Source organism: Vicugna pacos, chromosome 1, assembly GCF_048564905.1.
Source record: "Vicugna pacos chromosome 1, VicPac4, whole genome shotgun sequence".
Lineage (NCBI taxonomy): Eukaryota > Metazoa > Chordata > Mammalia > Artiodactyla > Camelidae > Vicugna > Vicugna pacos.
The window spans coordinates 113,466,632-113,487,550 of record NC_132987.1 but is presented as its reverse complement, the minus strand read 5'-3'; the positions used below and the strand labels follow the sequence as shown (position 1 = coordinate 113,487,550).

The 20,919-nt window shown below is 46.1% G+C and overlaps 1 protein-coding gene across 3 annotated transcripts in view; it reads right to left on the bottom strand.

Moving 5' to 3' along the window:
• The window catches only part of EVA1C (eva-1 homolog C), an 81,610-nt gene that overhangs the window by 14,698 nt on the left and 45,993 nt on the right, over positions 1–20,919 (bottom strand). For all 3 annotated transcript variants that reach the window (XM_072968519.1, XM_072968528.1, XM_072968536.1), the window contains one exon: positions 2,979–3,122. In XM_072968519.1, coding sequence (XP_072824620.1) covers positions 2,979–3,122 — 144 coding nt within the window. The remainder of the gene's footprint in view (positions 1–2,978; positions 3,123–20,919) is intronic.

The window sequence follows — 20,919 nt, the reverse complement described above, 5'->3', positions numbered from 1 at the left end:
GCAGGAACCCTAGTGCCCACTGATGCACCCTCCCCCTACCCAAGGGGTGAGGTGTCTCCTGGCTAGGCACCCAGGATTGCTGGGCAGGACAGCAAAGCCTGGATGGACACTGCATTTAGAAGCAGGGCATTGGAAGAGATTTCTATTTGGGGTGGATCTTCCCTGAACCTTTTGTGTGAGAGCATCCTGACTTGGGATGGGGGCTGCCTGGGCCCCTCTCTGACAGCCATGTTCATAATCACATCATGTAGTCCCTGATCTAGGTGGATCACAGCGGGGGCTACCTGACCCCGGCTCAGCCAATTAAATATATTTCTGTTAGAAATTTGGGATTAAGGTTGCCAGACTGCCAGTCTTCATATTGTTAGAACATAAAAATCTGACATAGGAATCACTCAGGCTGTGCAGACAGCGGTATGCCATCCAGCCCAGGCTCAGCGGAAGGCGGTCTGCAGGGGAAGGAGAGAGACAGAGACAGAGACGGAGAGAGACAGAGAGAGAGGACTAGGAAGCAGAGAAGAGAGACGCGAGGGATGGCTGCCACCCCCTTGGAGTTTCTGGCTTCAGCCCCACCCTGAGACCTTGTTTTCCTGCGCTAGCTTCTGAAGATGGTCTTAGGCTGCCTCTGAATTACCTTTTGGCTTAAACCAGCTAAAACTGGTTTCTTCACTTGTATCCAAAGAGTCTCAAGTAAGACAGATTCGCTTAGAAATTAATTCCTGACATCCTCTGTTTTTGTATCAACTTCCACATTAACTGAAATAATTTTTTTAAGTATAAAATCTTTCATGCCCATTTGGTGATCTAAAAGATAATGCAGACATTGCAAATCCTCTGTTAATGATTCCGGTTTCACAGTGAAGAGCCATCTGTCAGGGGAGAAATATTTGTAAAATGTCAAACACTTAGAAGGTGATTAGGAGTCTGTTTGGACACTAAGTCACCTCCTAGTGAGAGTCACTCTCTCCCTTTGGAATAACTCCTGGGGGACCACAGCGATGGTCCATGACAAAGGGGCACTGTCCATGGTTCCACATCTTAAACCAAGATGCAAAGTCCCGTCTTTGACCTCAGCCTCCTGTCCTAAGGGGACTCCCTCCCTCTGCAATCTTCCACCATCATCCAGACCCTCCCATGCTGACCAGTGAGCCTGGAGGGGCCCTCTTCTCCAGGCCGGATCTCGAGCAGCTGGCCTGAAGGAGGGAGCACGGCCAGGCAGACCAGGGTCTGGGAGCATTTTGACCGCTAAGCTCCCCCAGGCTCTCAACACTCTCAGCGCCGTTGCTGCTGACCTTTCTGAAGTCAGTCTGCCCTCCGGCCCTCACAGCCCCTACTTCCTGTCTTCTCTCATCTCCTCAAACCCCTCCCGCTCCCCCGTTCTCAGCGCTGGTGACCTCATCTCACACTTATTTTGAGGATCTTGCAATAGAAACACGAAGCCCTCCCTCCACCCATTCCCAGAGCCTCTTCCCCCTGTTATGACAAGGGACACACCCTTCCTGCCCTTGTCACCTTCTTTGGACCCCAATCTGTACAACTGGCCAGATGTCTTTAGCATCTTGAATGTCTTCCTACTTCCCCAAGCCTCTCAAATCCACCCAGTTTTTACCACGTCCTCCAGCACCGTTCCGGTCTGAGTCACTGCCTGCTGCTGTCTGACTGGTCTCCGCTTCCACCGACTCCAGCCCATCCTCCACCCTACGGCCAAGCGGCCTTTCAATAAGGGTCCGATCAGCATTACCGAGTGACCCCTCGACTTAAACCCTGCGCTAGCATCTCCTCCCAGGACCCCGCCGGATCCAGTCCTGGCCCTCCTGTATCACCCCACGCTACCTGCCTCCTCACCCACTCCTCTCCTCTCTGCCACTTTGGTTTGCACAGGCGTCAGGTTCTTCTTATGACGCCCTTGGCTCTCCCTTTGCTTCTACACTTATTTAAAAAAAAAACAAAAACCAGTCCACATGTCAGGATCACCAACCAGAAATCCACAGCACCCTGAGAGAGTAATTAATACCTGATTTTTTTAAAGGTAGCTTCATAAAATTGGAATCAGATGAACCGGGAATTCCATTTTATTATTTGAAGATACTGGGAGAACAGGGTTGTGCCATCACGTGCCATATTTAATGGTTGTAGGTAAGCATCTGACCTGCTGGCTCGACCCTGGGGGTCTGTAGATGAAACGGCTCTTGGCAGCATAGAGAATTAGTCATGTTAGGGCCTAAACACAGGACTGAAAACTTAGCTTGCAGCCAAACAATACTCAGTGAACTTGCATCACAAAAATTGCACACCCATAAATCTTACAGCCTCCTAAGAACCCAGATTAAAATCCTTCTTCTCAGGGACATGGATTTGATCCCATTTGCTGTTTTTTCCTACCCTCCCTGCTTGCTGCCAATCTGATTGCTAAAAGCGCTTTTAAAACCAGTTTTGACCAGAGGAAATTCTATTGCTTATCTGACATGAATGTTGTAAAGAAGAATAAAGCATTGGAGGAAGGGCTCTTAAATATGGAGGACAACATGGTTTCCGGGGTGGAGTGGGTGCAATGGCTTGTTGCTGGAAAACACCTTCTGTTCATGTGATCACTGCCTTCCTAAGAGGCCAGGTCCTGAAGCAGCTCGTGGAGGGTGTTTTTCTCCTCCCCACCCTCTTCCCCGCAGGGCGAACCGAGGGCTTCACTAAACCATCCAATTGTACTAGTGACGGGCGGTGTGTACAAAGCACAGGGACTTAAGCGACGCAAGCTTATGGCCCACACTTACTGGGAATTCTTCGTTCATGGGGAACAACTGAAATCCCTGATCCCCATCACGAAAGCGGCTCGAGGGGTTTACCCGCGCCTGCCGGCGCAGGGCAGGCACACGCCGAGCCAGCCAGCGTAGCCCGTGGGCAGCCCCGGACCTGGTACCGCTCAGCCTTGGGTGGCGGAATGCCACTCGCCCCGTTACCAAGTAGGGAGGGTGCGTTCTTACCGCAAGCGTAGGTGACGGTGAGGTATTTTTTCACTCCCGGCAGACAGGGGCTCCTGAAATGGTGATTGTTGACAAGGATTCTGCATCTCTGTTTCCCGTAGCACCTCCTGGATAAGACTTGCAAAGCCGAGTAAGACAAGCAATCTGAGAGGCAAGAAACACCACGGAGGACTTTGTGTTAGAGTCACATAAGGCCACCACGTAGCTGAGGGGGTTTTCCGTAAGTAAGTATACTGGGCTGGATTTCACACCTCAGATCGTGTCTCTGATTATGCTCTGTCTCATTAAAGCACCCGACTTAAAGCTAAGTTCCGCACAGGCAGAGCTGGCTAGAAGGACTTACTGTGTCAGCTTACTCTAATACTCCGCTGTCATTGTCTAGAAGTCCTTATATAGTTTTGAACAAGGGGCTCTGTATCTGCATTTTGTACTAGGACACCCCCCCACCCTGCCAGTTAGGTAACTGGCCCCGCATATAGAGCAGATAAAATACATAGAACAGTGATGAAGATTCTTATTTCTTTTCTGTCCTTTACCACTCTTTGAAACATTTTATTGATCGGTTTATTCTGAGAATCCCTCACCCCATAAGCTCCACCAGGACAGAGACTATTTGTATTTTGTTCATCACCTAGTCCCGTAGCTGGTCCACTGTGGAACCTCAGTAATAACTGACGAATAAAAGGATTCATAAACATGAAGCCATGTTTTTCAGCATCCTGGCACAATGTCATCACAATCGGTAAATACTAATTGAACGTGTGCCGAGGATGCGGTTCTGTACCGTCAGGAAAACAAGTCAGAAGAAGCCTGCCTTGCGTTCGCAGGACTAGGGCTGGACAGACAAAACCACATGTGTGACCCGTTGTCTAATAGCGTGAAACAGGGAGTGAGTGGTCCAGACAAGAGGGGCTGGGGTCAGAGGCGGGAGAGATTGCTGGGAACCGGGTTGGTCAAGACAAACTTTATGGAGGAGTGGGGTTTGGAGGAGTGGGGGAGGAGCATGCACTACGGAGAGGCAGGCAAGAGAGAGGTATAAACACCACGGCAAGGGGCCCAGAAGCACTGCGCGGGAGTCTAGCAGCTGAGTGTCAGCGGGAGTCTAGCAGCTGAGCGTCAGCTGGAGCAGCAGGCGTGGGCAGGGCAGACACAGTGAACCAGCTGGAAACGGAAAATGGAGCAAAACCGAGACATCGCTGAATGCTGAGCTAAAGACTGAATTTTATTATTCTGCCAGCAAATGGGAGCCTAAAATTCCCTGATGCTACTGTCCTTTGGGGACAATACGAGATGCCCTGGGGGAAAAAAAGAACCAAAGGCAAGGAGACCAATTAGGAAGTGATTTTAATAATACACACTGGGAAAAGCTAAGGGCTTAAAGAGCAGAAGGAGAGAATTTTAGAGAACTTGCCAACTTTAGTTCACTGAGAATGACAGTTAACATTATGCCAGGCTCTGTCCTCAGCCCTTGTATGTTAACTGATTTAATGTTCCAACAACCTTATGAGATAGGTTGTTTATTTTATATCATATATAGAATATATATGGAATACTACATACCATTATATAAGTTGTATAATCTATAATGTTATTTAAGACAGAATAGGTTCCTTATATTACATATGTGTTTATAGACATATATATATAGAGATACCGTGTGTATATGTGTATATAAAACATCAATTTTGTGGGTGAGAATGCAGACACAGAGAGGTGACATGACCTCATACAGCTAGAGAATTAGAAGACAGCAGGATCTGGACGTGAACACAGCAGCAAGGCTCCCTAGGCCACAGGTTGAACCCGTTAACCTCTGAGCTCTACCCTCCTGGCCTCCAGTGGAGGTTGGGGTGGGTGAGGGCCCCATCGAGGATGATTCAGATCTTCAGCCTGGGCACGAAGGGGACGGTGGCGCCGTTGCCAGGGACAGTGGAAATCAGTCAGAGGAGGCAGTTTGGAGGATGAGTCAGTAAATTCATTAAAACAGAACAAAACCAAAAACTAGTCTGCATTTCAGAAGGGAGGGGCTATTAAAGAGCATTTTCAGATCCGGAGATGCCCGTGGGAGGTTCATGCCTGCAGAGCCAGGAAGCCTGTCTCAGGAAAAGCGCAGGGCCCAGCGGCGGGGGCCGCAGCCACAGGACTTTTCTTGCGCTGTCTGCTCACGTCTTACAGATGACAAACTCCTCTAGTCGCTAAAAACAAAACCCTGCTCTCCCTCTACCCCAGAACCTCTCTCCAGCCTTATCTCTTTCCTTCACTGTCAGGTCTGGAAGGGTCCTCTTGGCCTCCACCTCCACTGCATCTTCCCTACCTATGTCCCAGCCATCCCTCCATGGGCCTCTGTCCGACACACACCTTGACATGGATTCCTTCCCTTGGATCACAGGGACCTACTGCTGTCCTAGCCAAGAGGTGGAGCTGGTCTTAATCCTGCCCGTCTCTGGAACACTCTTGTTGGACGGTTCTCCACCCTGACCCTGGCTGCCTGGTACCCATCTCCCCCATTTGTCTCTGAATGCTTCATCCCATCCCGCCCAACGTGAGCTCCTTCCTCAGCCTGGGCTCTTGTTCTCCACCTGCACATTCTATCTGGGCCCACCTCCACCTGGACTGTCAGAGAACCTTGAACCAGACCACTGTTCAGCTCCCATCATGGATTTTGCCTTTACTGTCTTCCAGGAACCTCTCCGCCCTCATGTCTAGACCTTATTCCTCACATACTCCACCCACCCCACCCTTGACACCCAGGCAGCCCAACCAGAGCCTACTCTTCTCCCACATCCAGCTCTCCATGATGGCCACCACATCCCCTGGGAGCCCAGCCAGCGGCCCCGGCTCCCTCCTTCTCCAAGCATTCTCCCGGTCTGATGCTCATTCCTCCTCAGTCTGAATCATCCCTTCTCAGTCCCCAGCCAGAGCCTCAGCTGCAACCCTGTCACTTACAGGATGTCTCCCTCCCTCATTTTCTTCCTCTCCCACTGTTCCTCCCCTTTGCCCTCAGCATGCTCTTTCCAGTCATGTCATTCCCCAGCTTAAGATCTGGCTCCCACTCACCTGACCCATAAGATCAAGTTCAGCTCCTTAGAATCATGCACAGAAACCCCGATGTGACTCACCTCCTCTCCCCTGGCTGCCCTTCTCTTGTCCCAGCCCATGTCCCTAGACTGCAGAGCCCTGCGTGTCCAGAGAGCCATGCTGTGAACCTCCAGGTCTCTGAACCTTTGTGTGTGCCCTCTTGCCTGCTTGCAACACCCCATGGTCCTTTCTCCATCACTCCCACCCCTTGGGCTGCAGCTCGTGGTTTTCTCCTCTGTTTCTACAGATCCTTGTATGGCTCGTATCTCACAGCTCCACTTATCTGCTCCTTTTTCTGCCTCCAGACTAGATGGGGACCTCTTGCTTCCGGCACCTTATATGAGGCCTAATGCTCGATAAATAGTCAAAGAATTACAGAAGAACGAAGGTAAGGTTCCAACCTCCATTCCTTCTGAATCTCCACCCAGGCTCTGGAGACCTGCTTCTGATGCCCTTATCACCAGGTGTTTGAATAGCTGCCCAGAGGAAGAAAGTCTTGAAACAGATTACTCAGGGAGAGGGGGGAGGGGGTAAATCAGCAGTGGGGTACAGGGGGTGCACGACAACCAGTGTAAGTGGGGTGTGAGAAGGACTCAAACGGGGCCAGAAGCAAGAGAAACACTACGGCTTCACCCCTGTGCTCCTGGCAGCATTATTCACAATAGACAAGACGTGGGGGGACAGACACACAAGATGTGGTCTGTACATACAATGGAATATCATTCAGCGTTAAACAGGAAGGAAATTCTGGAATATGTTACGATGTAGATGAACCTTAAGGATATTATACCTGCTGAAACAAGCCAGTCACCAAAGGACAAATGCTATATGATTACCTATATGATTATATGAGGTAGCGACAAGAGTCAAATTCACAGAGACAGAAAGTAGAATGGAGGCTGCTGGGGGCAGGAGAGAAAGGGGAATGGGGGTTATTGATTAATGGGTACAGAGTTTCAGTTTTACAAGATGGAAAGAGTTTTGGAGATTGGTGGCACAATGTGACCACGCTTCATATCGCTGAACGGTGCACACAGAAATGATGGTAAATTGTTTAAGTTGTTTCAACCACAATTTTTTTAAAAAAATTGTATTTTTAAATACGCTGGCTTAATTGTGAAGTTTAAATTAATTTTTCATAAAGTGCTTAGAACACTGCCTGGCACACAGTAAGCATGCAGTAAGTGTTAGCTCTTACTAATAAAGGGAAAGGAGAAAGGATGAGGGAATTAAGAACGTGGTGGAAGAGGAGAGGCTTTGCAGATGAGTGAAGAAAATGGGATGGATGGAGGAGGACACTCAAGCGGTATTCAGGGAAAGGGTCAACATCATGCAGATACCAGTTCTTCCCAGATGGATCCAGAGAGACCCCACTTAATTCCAACCAAAATCCCCACCGGTTATTCATGGAATACAAGCTGATTCTAATATTTCCACAGAAAAAAAGGCCAAGAAGAGTCAGGACTCTTCTGCGGAAGACAAACGAGGTGAGGGCACCTGCCTCCCCAGATACTAAGACTTGTCATGAGTCTGTAGACGTTAAGACAGTGCAGTGCCCCAGATTACAGATATAACTGATGGACCGAAAGAGAGGACCTAGAGATTGAGCCGGGTGTGTGTGGGACTGTGGTATGGATGAGGGTGGCATGGCAGAGAGGTGGGCAGTAAAGGGAGGGTGACGTATACGCAGTGATGGTGCATCTGGTTATCCAGAGGGTAAAAGTAGGATTGCGTCCTCATACAAAAATCAATTCCGGATGGACTGAAGATCTCCATGTGAAAAGCAAAACTTTAAGAAAAAAACAATTGGATAACACTTTTCTGACCTTGAGATAACAAAAGATTTCATAAATAAAATACAAAAGCACTAACTAAAAAAAGAAAGAATATTGATACGTTTGATTGTGTTAAAATTAAGAACTACTGTTCATTGAAATACTTCATAAAGAAAGTAAAAGACAAACCACGATGACCAGAGGCAGGGGGTTGGGGTGAAGGGGAACGGGATGAAGGCAGTCAAAAGCTACAAACTTCCAGTTATAAGGTACATAAGTCCCAGGGATGCAACGTACAACATGATAAATATAATTAACTCTGTTGTATGTTATATATGAAAGTTGTTAAAAGAGTAAATCCTAAGAGTTCTCGCCACACACAAAAATTTTTTCCTATTTCTTTCATTTTGTGTCTATATGGGATGATATCTGTTCACTTATTGTGACAATCATTTCATGATGCATGTAGGTCAAACCATTATTCTGTACACCTTAAATTGATACAGCAATGTATATAAATTATACCTCGATAAAGCTGGAAGAAAAAAATTAGAGATGATAAGAAAAAAAAAGACATAAGCCACAAAGGGAAAGATGTTTTCAGTCGAAAGATTCAGTGTTTCTACAAACAAATGCAAAATAGATAATCCAATTTTTCAAATGGGCAAAAATTATAAGCAGGCAGTTCACAGAAGAGGAAACATTTGACACATATATGAAAACACTTACTCTTATTAGTAATCAGAAAAATGCAAGTTAATACCACAGTGATGATACCACTTTATACCTTCCAGATGCGCAAAAATTAAGAGCCTGCCAGTGCCAGTTGCATCTGGCTCACTGGAAATTCTTGAATGTGGCTGGTGGTTGTGTCCCTGGCCATACATGGGCATCTTTAAATTTGAACATTGTTATAACCTAAGACTCAGCAGATTGACTCCTAAGAGACCACCATATGCCTTTCCTGAAACCCCTCAGGATTTACAATTCTTCTGATTTTAGGGAGGTAATCTTACACACAGGGCAGTGGCCCATAGTCAAATACACTGTTATTTCTCCAGTGAAATATACAAACATGCACGTTAAGTGAGATCAGTGAGGACCAATGAAAACCTCACATTCATCCTGGTTCCATCAGGTTTCTCTGCCACATGAATTTTTAAAAAAATTCTCGGTTTTTCAGAGTTTTGGATTTTCAGAATTGTGATAAAGGGCTGCACATCCGTACTCGAGAGGAAGTGTGACATACACACTCACCAGGAAACATGGACAAGAGTGTTCAGGGCAGCACAGTGCTTACCAGCAAAAACCTGGGAACGGCCCAAATGTCCATCGTTATGAGAATGAAAAAAGTATGCAGTGTCATTCATCAGCACAAATGATTGGACCATAGTTACACACACACAGTATGGATGAAACAGTGTTAACTGAAAAAGGCTAGTCCCAGAAAATGACATGCAGTTAGACACCATCAGTGTTAGACAACAAAAGAAAGAAACAAAGACTTAAAAAAATGTATGTAACATACATACTTATGAAATAAAACAGGTGTGACAAAGGGGAAGAAATAAACACAAATCTCAAAATAGTTGCTGCCACTGGGCGGGACGGGGGCTGGTGCAGCGGAGTAGAGGCAAGTTATCTGTAGGCTTCTAGTTGTTTGTGGTGTAAAACATGATATTATTGTGCTTTACAACTTGCATAAGTGTTATATACATTGTTTTGTGTATATAAATTGTATTAGATAATTTAAAACTTAAAAATGGACTATTAAAGCCTTTTTCAAGAAGACCTTTCTCCCAGAAATCTTTTAGATGAAGTGGGGACCAGAGACTTTGGAGGCAGAGAGTCAGGTAATAACAATGCCAAAGGAAATAAAAATAAAAATATTTATTTGTTGGCATATTGAGCCAGAAATGTCTCATAGAGGCACAGAGAAAGCAGTAACATCTGGTAAAGATTTGAACAAAGGGAAAGAGAGAGGAAGTTAGGTGAACAGAACAGCAGTCCCACATCCGTTCTTTCTCCCTTTAGTCTCCTTAAGCTGTCAATTCAAACGATGCTGCTAGAGTCCACTTCTAAAAGTGCAGCTCTGGTGACGTTCCTTCCCTGTTCATGCCGAAGCCCCATGAGGTGGGAGAAGCCTGGATCCGAGTCACTGCCTGGAGAGTCACCCAGAAGAACCACCCACGTGCCAAGGACAGTGATGTGAGCAAGAAATAAACCTTCACGGGTTAAGCACTGAGTTGTTTGTGATGACAGCTTGTGCTAATTACCTTGACTAATGCTTAGCAGGATGAGCAACTTGCCCAAAGCCTCGGTGTCTGGGGGAAGTGTGGGCCCTAGATCCCTGCCTGGTTGACATTAAATATGTGCCCTTAAATATGAGTGTTCTACTTAGGCAAGCACAGGAAAACATACTGGGGGAATCATGGGCTCAAACCATTTGGTAGGAGACAGATGGTAAAAGGGTGGGCTATGGCGACAAAGAAATTAGGGGCTCTGGATCCTGAGAGTCAGCTCAAGAAGGCAGAGGCATTTCCTAACGGATAGCATAAGTGACTAAGGTATAAGTGAGTGTGAGGAAAAAAGGCAGGTGTCAGGTATGCAAGAATGATTGGCACATGTCAAAGATGCGGCCCAGCTGGAGGAAACCAAGGGGGAGGCAGCTTAGGGGAGGCGAAAGTCAACAACAGGACGAAGCATGTATCCATAAGTCTGACGGTTTCAGAATGGGCCACGGGAAAACGTGCTCTGGATGGATCTGGAAGGGAGGAGGTGCAACCAATAAGGTTAGTAGAGTAAAAAGATCACCAAGGGGGGCAAGAGCCAGCCCCTCACTGTGGGGTGAGTGGGAATTCAGCAGGTCTGGAGGTGGCAGGGGCCCTGTGGTTGGCTGCTTATGGACAGAGGCACACGTGGGGGGTGACGATGGGTCAGGAGATGCTCAGGGGGCCCGGCAGAAGGGGAATGAGGATCAAGGATGCTTTCACAGAAATAGATTGGGGGCCAAAACCATAGACCGACAAGTCCCCAAGAAAAAAGGGTCAGAAAAAGAGAAGCAAGAGCCTCTAAGAAAGAGATGAGTTCATGGCCCAGGTAACTTAACAGGCTGCACATGGAGACCAGGGCTAAACATGTGAGTCAAACAGGGGAGCACAGCATCTGACCCGACCGGCCCTTGATGGGCAGTTCCTCTTCCGAGAGCACCGGTACTCAAACTGTGTTCCAGGGAACCCTGTTTTCTGAGGAGGCACCTCAGGGACGTGTAGCCAGAGCAAGGTGGGAAGCTCACTTCTAGGGGAAACTTGACCTTTATCTCTTATATTAACTGGAGATCTGTGAAAAAGTCCAGCCGAAAGGAAGGATCGGTGGCTAAACATTAAAAAGTTGGAAAGATGATGCTCTGAAGAAAAAGAATTAAGTATGTATACAAATGATATTTGTTTATATAATGTGTATATACATATATAAAATTATATACAGCATGTATAAATGTACCATGATACATATATGTATGTCTGTATAAATATATGTATACATTTTGTTACAAATCTAAATGTATAAATGTATTTTATATATATATATAAAATAGGCAAATGGTGAGAAACAGTACTATAAAAACACTTGATCTGAATGTATTCATGATGGTTCTGTTTTATATTGTTAAGTGCAGTTCCTCAATGCTTGATCACTGGAGTGCTGGGCATACAGTAGGCACCTAAATAATGTATAAATTAGTGGACTGACATGGACACCACCTAATGCAAACATGCCATATATCTGGCTTTAGAATCTCTGTGTGTGTTGGGGGTGGGGGGCTGACCTGTGAGTTCAAACCTATGCTGAGAAAAGCTGCCTCGAGGGCCCTCAGGAAGCTGTCATCCTTCTGTTGTCCCCAGGTCAGCTCTTCTGGGCAATTCGCTCTGGCTTGGAACAGACCCACTGTTACTCTGACTGCTCCTGAACACACCAGTCCAAAGGGTGCATCCTGCTGAACCTAATTTGGCAGGTCCTCATGAATGAAAGGAAAGTAGATGGAACAAGTCAAGCAGCCAATGAAGATGGAATGAAATGTTTTAGGTGCCAGAAGCATCATATACGTCTTTGTGAAGAGTAAAGAGTAGCAGAAAGAGCAGCGGGCATTGTCAGGGTCCCAGCAGACCACTCATGGCTTAAATCAAACAATCTAAAGTGGGCTTGATAAGGAGGCTTTACAAAAGTGTGGATGGGATGTGAATGCCTCGAAGGATGGTGCGGGACCCTGAGGCAAAGAAGGGCAGAGAGATGCTACCATTCCCAAGCCTGAGTGGCAAGGGCCGTGGTTTCCAGAACCCAGAGGGGGACATCCCCCGGGGAGAGGGCTGCTGCACGGAGCGGATGCCGGCCATGGGCAGTTGTGGTGCTTACGGTGTGCTGTGTTATGTTAGCTGTTTTTTGTGCCTGGATCTCTCAGTGGACCGAGAGCCCCCAGAGGGCAAGGGGGCACGCTCTTCTCTGCGGTTTGCCCAGCACCTGGTATCTGTTCAATACATTCAGACTCTTCCATGAAGCATGAGGAACGCCTTTGTCACTGTCTTTCTGTGAGGTTCGTACAAAGCCACTGCAGAAGTCAAAGCCCGCATAAACATGAATGGTTCTCACCAGCTGTCTCTCAGCTTGAATGAAACACCTCCTGCGGTTAAGATTCCAGAAGACCCTCTGCCCGCGGCAGCTGTGAGAAGGAGGATGGAGCAGTGGACGTGTCATTCCCCTTGCTAAGCCAGTTTCCTCGGCTGGATCATGAAGATCTGAGGAGCTGACTCCTTGGTTGGCGTGACTACTGCATAAACGCTACATTTAAAGGGTCCAATGCCAGCACCCAGTGTACGTCGGTTACCATTACAGACATCGGGCCGCTTACATTAGATGGGAAAGTGGTACTTCTGAAAAAGGCCTTTGGGACTTAGATAACTTATAGTCTAAATTACATGTCTTCTTTGAATCCTATTAAGTGAAAACAAGCATATATAGTTTGGTATGAGCAGACCTAAATATTAAAGCTGAACCTGGGAATAGGAAAAGAAATAAAAATAAAACTGGAAGGAGAATCGCCAGGATGGTAGCAGGGGATGTGTTTGGTTGATGGGAAAGAAATGAGGGATTTTTTTTTTCTCTATAGATTTTAAGATACTTATACTTTCCAAGCTTTTGCGAGTTTACACTGCTTTGAAATGAAAGCGCACACAATGAACTTCTTACAAAGAAAGATAAGAGGGTGGGAAGGGATAGACTGGGGTTTCAAAATTGTAGAATAGATAAACAAGATTACACTGTATAGCACAGGGAAATATACACAAAATGTTATGATAAATCACAGAGAAAAAAATGTGACAGTGTGTATATGTCCATGAATGACTGAAAAATTGTGCTGAACACTGGAATTTGACACAACATTGTAAAATGATTATAAATCAATAAAAAATGTTAAAAAAAAAGGTAAAATTCATGTCTGGAGAGACAACAGCTTTTGAATATGAGAGTCTCTGAGGCGATTTTTTCAGAAATGTAAATTTTTCTGTAAATGTAATAATAAACTGTTCTTTTGTGTAACTCAATTGGCCCCGGAAACCGTGACGTTTATCTAGAAGTAAAGAGATATTCTTTGAATTTTCTTCCTGTTTTTTTTTTTTTATTGCTTTCAGAGGCACAGAGTTGATTGTGGATATATTTTTTTTTTGTCTTCAGGAGCCTCATTATTATTTGGGGTTCTTAGCTAAGCACATTTATCCATTGAAAAAAACCCTTAAAACTCAAGAGATTTGAGAATGAGATGTATGATTTCTGCATAAACTTCCTACACTGGGAAGAAGCAACAGTCTGAATTATGAAGTTATTCTTAGAAGTCTGATAAACTTAATTTTTTCTGTAAACTATTGTTTTTTTTTTCTGTTTCAAAATAAATACATGTTTGTAGTTAAAAAACTTGAAAATCACAAATAATGCCAAAACCAGGAAATTAAAAATCCCCAGCAAATCTCACTATTAAGGAGGAAACAGTTAATCTTCAAAGAACATCCTTCTAGTCACTTTTCTACGTGTAAATGGGATTATACACATATTACTTTGTAAGCTACTTTTTTTCCATTCTTAATGTATTTGTAAAAATTTTAATATAAGCATCATTTTAAAGAGCTGCACAGTTTCTCATGGTGTAGATGTACCAGATCTACCGGCAGTATGTTCTTGGTAGACATTCAGATGATTTCTGTTGTTTGTTATTATAAAGAATTGTCCGTGGAACATCCTTAGAGCCAGGTATTTGCACACACATGCGGTAGTTTCCAATTCTTGGAAGTCGATCGCTTTGTCAACAGGTATTCAAAATATTAAGGCTTTGGATACACGCTGCCAAACTGTTATGCAGAAAACTTGTACCAACAGGTGCTCCTGTGGAATTGTGTGTAAGTCCTAGAAACTTAATATTTTCTTAGGAAATGTGCCTGATCATATTCTTTAAGGCTAACAGAGGAAGCGGGGGCCAAAAAGACTCCCATTTATAAGATCACAATCCTCCTGGACCCAGGAGGTCTTGTGACTGGTGAGATTTACAGAGGCAAGCTTTGCACTCAGAGTCACCCTGGGAGCGAAAGTGAGAGAATCCACAGTGTGTTTTCAGGAAGAGGCCCGAGGTAATTCAGGCCCCACTCGGGTCTGACCATTTCCTTGTTGACGCTGAGCTCTGAACCACTGGCAGGATTCTTTGCTTTTCTTTCTTTTTTTTTTTTTAAAGTGGTTATTTCCCTCCCAGACTGATTTTGTTTGCATCCTCTCTTCCTGGCAAACTACCCTCCACCCCAATACATGTGATAACAAGATATTCAACCATTTAATTTGTATTTTTTTGGCGACCGTTTAACACTGAAACTGAAGTTAATCGCTCTTTACAACCTGTGTTTATTTAGATAATTAGGTTGGTTGCTCTTAAGAGAGTCTGCCTTGGCAGTGGGAGCCCCTGGCACCTTGATCGTTAGCTGAAAAGTCCAGGCCTGCCCACACTTGGCTTTGGGGCGGCCTCAGCCCAGCCTTTGAGGTGCATCGTGTGGTTTTCTCACTCTCTTATTAAGGAAATAGAACCCTTGGAGCCCACCCAGAAAATGTATCTGCAGCAGGAAATGACGTGCCACGGTGGACGCCCCGCCAAGGGACCTTCCTGAAGGCCGGCTTTCCGAAGTTCACGCCCAGGTCTGTGGCAAGGCTCACTCCCCTCTCATGCTAGGATGCTGTTTCCCTGGTGTTTATCTGGAATCGATGCCATCAATTATTTTCATACCTTTCTTTCAGTTTCTTTCTCTTCCACTAGACGAGGCATACGTTCTGACGGATCTGATCGCTCCTTGGCAGCCAGAGCGGTCACCAGCCTTGCTGGTCTTCTCTTTGGCTCGACACAGCTGATGGTCAGCCTTCATATCCCGAGGGCTGTGGTAACAAGGACCACAAACTGGGTGACTTAAAAGACAGAATTTTGTTTCCTTTTAGTTCTGGAGGCTGGACGTCCAACATTTCAGGAGGGTTGGCTCCTTCTGAGGCCTCAGTCCTTAGCTTGCAAATGGCCGACCTCTCCCTGTGTCCTCGCAGGGTCTTCCCTCCACAGGTGTCTGTGTCCTCCTTCCCTCCTCTTATAAGGACTGCAGTCATGCTGGGTTAGGGCCCTCCCATACGACCTCAACTTAACTGAGTCACTGCTTTAAAGGCCCCGTCTCCCCCAAACATTCTGAGGTACTAGGGGTTAGGACTTCAACAAAGGAATTTTAGGCGGGACACAATTCAGCCCTGAACAACCCCAAGACCACCTCTGATGGTCTCCACTTCCTGGAATTCACACCCTGTGTAGCCTCCTCCCTCAACAAATGAGCTGGTCGGTGTGACCCAGAGTCTGGTGGAGGGGACAGTGTGAGGCTTCCTTTTATTCTTCCACCTCACAGGCCCTGGGAGAGGCCAGCTGCCATGTCGCAAGGACACTCAAGAGGCCCCGGTGGGGAGAACCAAGGTCTCCCGCTGACAACCAGCACCCGCTTGGCCGCCACAGGAGTGAGTCACCTTGGACATCCAGCCCTCGGATGACCGCAGCCCAAGACGACGTCCGAGCTGCAACTTCACAAGACCCCACGAGACCCCAAGCAAGAACTTCCCAGCTAGGCTACCCCCAGGAGCCCTACGCCACAGAAACTGTGAGGTAACACATGTTCATCTGTGTTTTAAGCCATTACATTTGGAAGTATTTCATTACATAGCAATAGAAAACAAATACACATTTTGAAATGTGGAAGTGGGTTGTCAGGGTAAAAAAAAAAACCCTAGAAGTATGGAAGTAGCTTTGGGACTGGGCAGTGGGCTTGGGTTGGGAGGACCTTGAGGAGACTGTTGGTGAAAGTCTAAGGGCCTCAGAGAGAAGCCCAGCACCCGTAACCTCTGTCCCCCGAGGCCAAGTGCATCTTCAGGGCAGAGCTCCCCAGCTTCAATGGTGGACGCACACAGGCACGCTGAGTGTTCCTGCTCCAGGCTTCCCTCGGGCTCTTGACTTTGGCACTGGGCAGTGCCCCCCTCCCCATACCACACAGATATAATTTCCTGTGTGTGATGACGTGGGAAGGCTGGGAAGCACTGTTCAAGTCCAGGGTGTGGCGTGTGACCAGCGCCTGACCGTGGCTGTGCCTGCCCTGATGCATTCCAGACGGGGCCAGCTTAGAGCATCACACACGGAACGTGGAGGCTCTGCCCACCCTCCTCCAGGCCCAGACCCGGAGTGGGGGCCTTGCTGAGGAAGCGTGAACACCCTTATGTCCCTGGGAATGTCCAGTAGGAGCTTGGGTCCCACTAGGGGAGGTGCTCGTGCAGCCCTGAGGATGCTTGTGGGAGCATGATGGTGTCATACCATGACTTGTGAGCCCCAGGCACATGCCCCGACTTCCACAGCGGCGTCCCCCTGGCCACCACCACTCAGACCTTCCTCCTGAACTTATCCTATGAAGTACACAGAAGCAACCAGCCATTTATAACAAACCCAGACTACGACTACGAGTTCAGAAAAAACACAGGGTGGGGTTAGGACACTTGCAGCAGAAAAAGTATGTGAAGAGCTAATGTCTCCACTCTGCTGCACGCTCATACAAATTTATGAAAAAAATTAAGACCTCAACAACACTAAAAAAAGGACAAGGGCTAGAGATACAATGTGTGTAATCACAAATATAATAACCACAAAAACATGGGGAAATGTTCAAAGTCATTGATAATAAAAAAAAGCAACTAAAAATATATAGAAAGACTATTTTAGACCTATTAACTTAGAAACATGAAGTAAAAATAATACACAATGTTGCCAAGTTTGCAGGGAGACCTGCAGCTCCATGTGGATGTTTACACATATAAATTGGTATGAAAAGGTTTTGGAAAGGCCTCTGGCGGTACAGATGAAGACTGTACACATGCCCTCTTTTGGTATAAAACTTCTGGGAATTTATCCCAAGGAAATAATCCAGAAGGAAGAAAGAGCTATAAGCACAAGTTCATTATACATTGTTTATGATATCTGAAAATCAGGGACAATGAAAACAAACAACCCAATTAAAAAATGGACCGAAGACCTAAACAGACATTTCTCTAAAGAAGACATACAGACAGCCAACAGGCACATGAAAAGATGCTCAAGATCACTAATTAGCAGAGAAATGCAAATCAAAACTACAGTGAGGCACCGCCTCACACCAGTCAGAATGGCCGTCATTAAAAAGTCCACAAACAATAAATACTGCAGCGGGTGTGGAGAAAAAGGCAGCCTCCTACACTGTGGGTGGGAATGTAATTTGGTGCAGCCACTATGGAAAGTAGTACGGAGGTTCCTTAAAAAACTAAAAATAGACTTACCAGATGATCCAGCAATCCCACTCCTGGGTATATGTTGAGAGAAAACTCTAATTTGACAAGATACATGCACCCCAAAATTCACAGCAGCACTATTTGCAATAGCCAAGACATGGAAGCAGCCTAAATGTCCATGGACGGACAACTGGATAAAGAAGTTGTGGTGTATATAGACAATGGATACTAATCAGCCAAAAAAAGGAATGAAATAAGGCCATTTACAGTAACATGGATGGACCTAGGTATTATTATACTAAGTGAAGCAAGTCAGACAGAGAAAGACAAATATATGATATCACTCATATGTGAAATCTAAAAAAAATTATACAAATGAGCTTATTTACAAAGCAGAAAGAGACTTAGAGACAGAAAACAAATTTATGGCTACCAAAGGGGAAAGAGGGAGGGAGAGAGGGATAAATTAAGAGTTTGGGATTAGCAGATACAAACTGCTATCTATAAAATAAATAAACAACAAGGTCCTAATGTACAGCACAGGGAACTACATTCAGTATCTTGTGATAACCTATATGAAAAAGAATGTGTATATATATGTATAACTGAATCACTATGCTGCACGTCAGAAACTAACACGTAAATCAACCAAATTTCAATAAAACTAAAAAATTTTTTTAAATTTAAAAAATCAGGAACAATGAAATAATCTAGCCACTAGGGAATGATTAAGTAAATTATACACTGCATCCCTTTAAAGCGAGTGATTGACATTGTTAGGATTTTGTTGGCCTCTTGGAAAACCATGCATGATACGAAGTTAAATTTGAGAACAGAGTTCAAATGTATCTGCTTTAGACTTGCCATTATGTAAGCACTGTTCTCTGCTCACACACTGGGACTTGGAGGAGCTCTTGAAAAGAAAAATCTTTTCATTTGATGGGTAACGTTTGTGGCTGAATCTTTTTCTTATTTCTAGTCAATATCATTACGGTACTTGTGCAGATCCACAACAACCGTGCTAACAGTCATCTTTTAGGAAGAACTGGAAATGTTCGCTCACACCTGGTGCCCGAGGACTGAAGCCACACTTCGCTCAGCTTCCTGACTGTGTACTGAGAGCTTCACCACGTATGCTCCTAGCGGGGCACCTCTGAGCATGTGGGGTTTCACCAGACTTTAGCTTACACACAAGAGGAAAAGGACAAATATCACCCCTCAGAGGCTCACGGTGGCTTTCAGGGGCCAACTCCCTTGGCTTTTAGGCAATCATCCTATCAAGCTCATGCCAGGCTCCAGGGTTAAAAATAAACAGCCCTTTCTCCTTCTTCAAAGCCTGAGGCCGAGCTGCAGTAATAACTAGGAACACAGAGCAGAGAGCACACACTGGCGGCCTGGGGACCGGATGTAGCCTGTAGGCATGTTTTATTTGGCTCACACAGTGTTTTAAAAGTCAGAAATTTTCACATTAGAAAAAATTGGATTTCCAGCCTCTCATGAGAGGCTGGAAGCTGTGACGACACCAGGCCCACATTCCAGGCCAGCAACCAGCTGCTCGCAGGGTGCCTCACTTGGGCGGGGCTCTGATCCATTCACGGGGCTCAAATTCACATGGGCACCTACTCTGCGCCAGGCCCTGCTCTGGTTGCAGGAAAGGGACAGACATCACCTCTGCAGTGCTCACCTTCTCCCGGGGAGAGAGACCACATACACATAAGTACCTATTTCCATGTCATAAAGACAATCACACAGACGGTGGGGGTTCGGGGGGACAGCTCTAGAGGGACGTTAGGGACAAGGTAATGTGCTGGAAGGGTGCTCTGGAAAGCCTCTCTGAGATGATGTCTGAGTTGATTCTTGAATGACAAGATGGCGCTGGCCAAGCAAAGATGTGGGGGAGAACATTGCAAAGGAAGAACTTGTGCAAAGGCCCTGGGGTATAAATGAGTGTGGAGTTCTTAGAGGTAGTGAAGGAAGGAGAGAGAGAGGCAGGACCACAGGTGGGAGAGTGGATTTATCCTAATTACAGTGGGCAGAGTGGAGGGCTTTAAGTGGGGTGGGGGTGATGTGATCTCATTTGATTTAAATAAAACCCCTCTGACTGCTAAGTGAAGAAGGGACTAAGTAGGGGGGAGGGAACTGGGGGTTTGGGAGGCCAGAGACTAGTCAGCAGGCAGCCCAGGTGGTCCAGGTGAGAGAAGCTCAGAGTGGGCTGGGAGCAAATAGGCTGGATTCAAGATGTAAAGTGCAGGGAGAGCCCACAGGACTTGCAGAGGCAGTGGGTGGGAGACGGGATCAAAAGAGGGTGTTTTTAAAGTGAGTGACATTGATGTGTGTATACAAGAAGGAAAACTGATGACTGTGTGGGGCAAATATGCCAAGTGCAATTTGGAACCCTCATGTACAGTCTACCTGTGGCAAGGAGTGGACAATTTCTTAGCACGTGGTTAGATCAAGAAAATGTGTCAACGCAAGCAGCCAATGGTTCACATTTTTGCACACATGCACAGTTCTACTTAACCCGGGAGGTAAGAACAGAGTCAAGGCTTCTGAGTGAGGCTGGGGGTTGAGATGAACGGGCATTCAAGATGGTAAGATGGATGGGGATTCAAAACGGTGAGATAGATGGGTACTCAAGATAGCGAGATGAACAGGCATTCTCAAGGACCCTTTCATTTTCCCTTGAAGTCCCTTCTCACTGCGGAGCTCAGGGCCAGCAGGTCTCTGGCATTTGGGCAGCAGTTCATAAATGCCCTGAAGAGTGTGATCCTCTCTAAAGAAGGTATTTCACATCAGTGGAGAAAAGGTGAATTAGTCATTAAATAGAGCTGAGACAAAAAGTTGTCATCTGGAATAAAAATTGGATCCATTAAAAAAAAAAGAGAATGTGATCCTCTGCCTCACAGGTACCCAGGGGGCAGTGGGCAGAAGCTCTCAGCTGTGAGGGGCGGGAGGGGAGGGGCAGAGGAGCAAGCAGGCTGTTTCTGCCCTACAACTTGGCCAGGGCTCAAGCTTTCAAAACTGAACAGCAAAGCCAAGGGCAGTCTTCCATTCACAGACCTTCCTCGAGTCAACAAGGCTTACTCATGGCATCCGAACAGCTGGCTGACCTGAGGATTCCTCGAACTCTCTACGGAAACCTGTCTTCTAGCCATGGTGTCTGCTAACGTTTCCTTTGGCTGATGACTTTCCCCTTTAAACCGAATTCCCATCCAACTTCCCGGGAACCT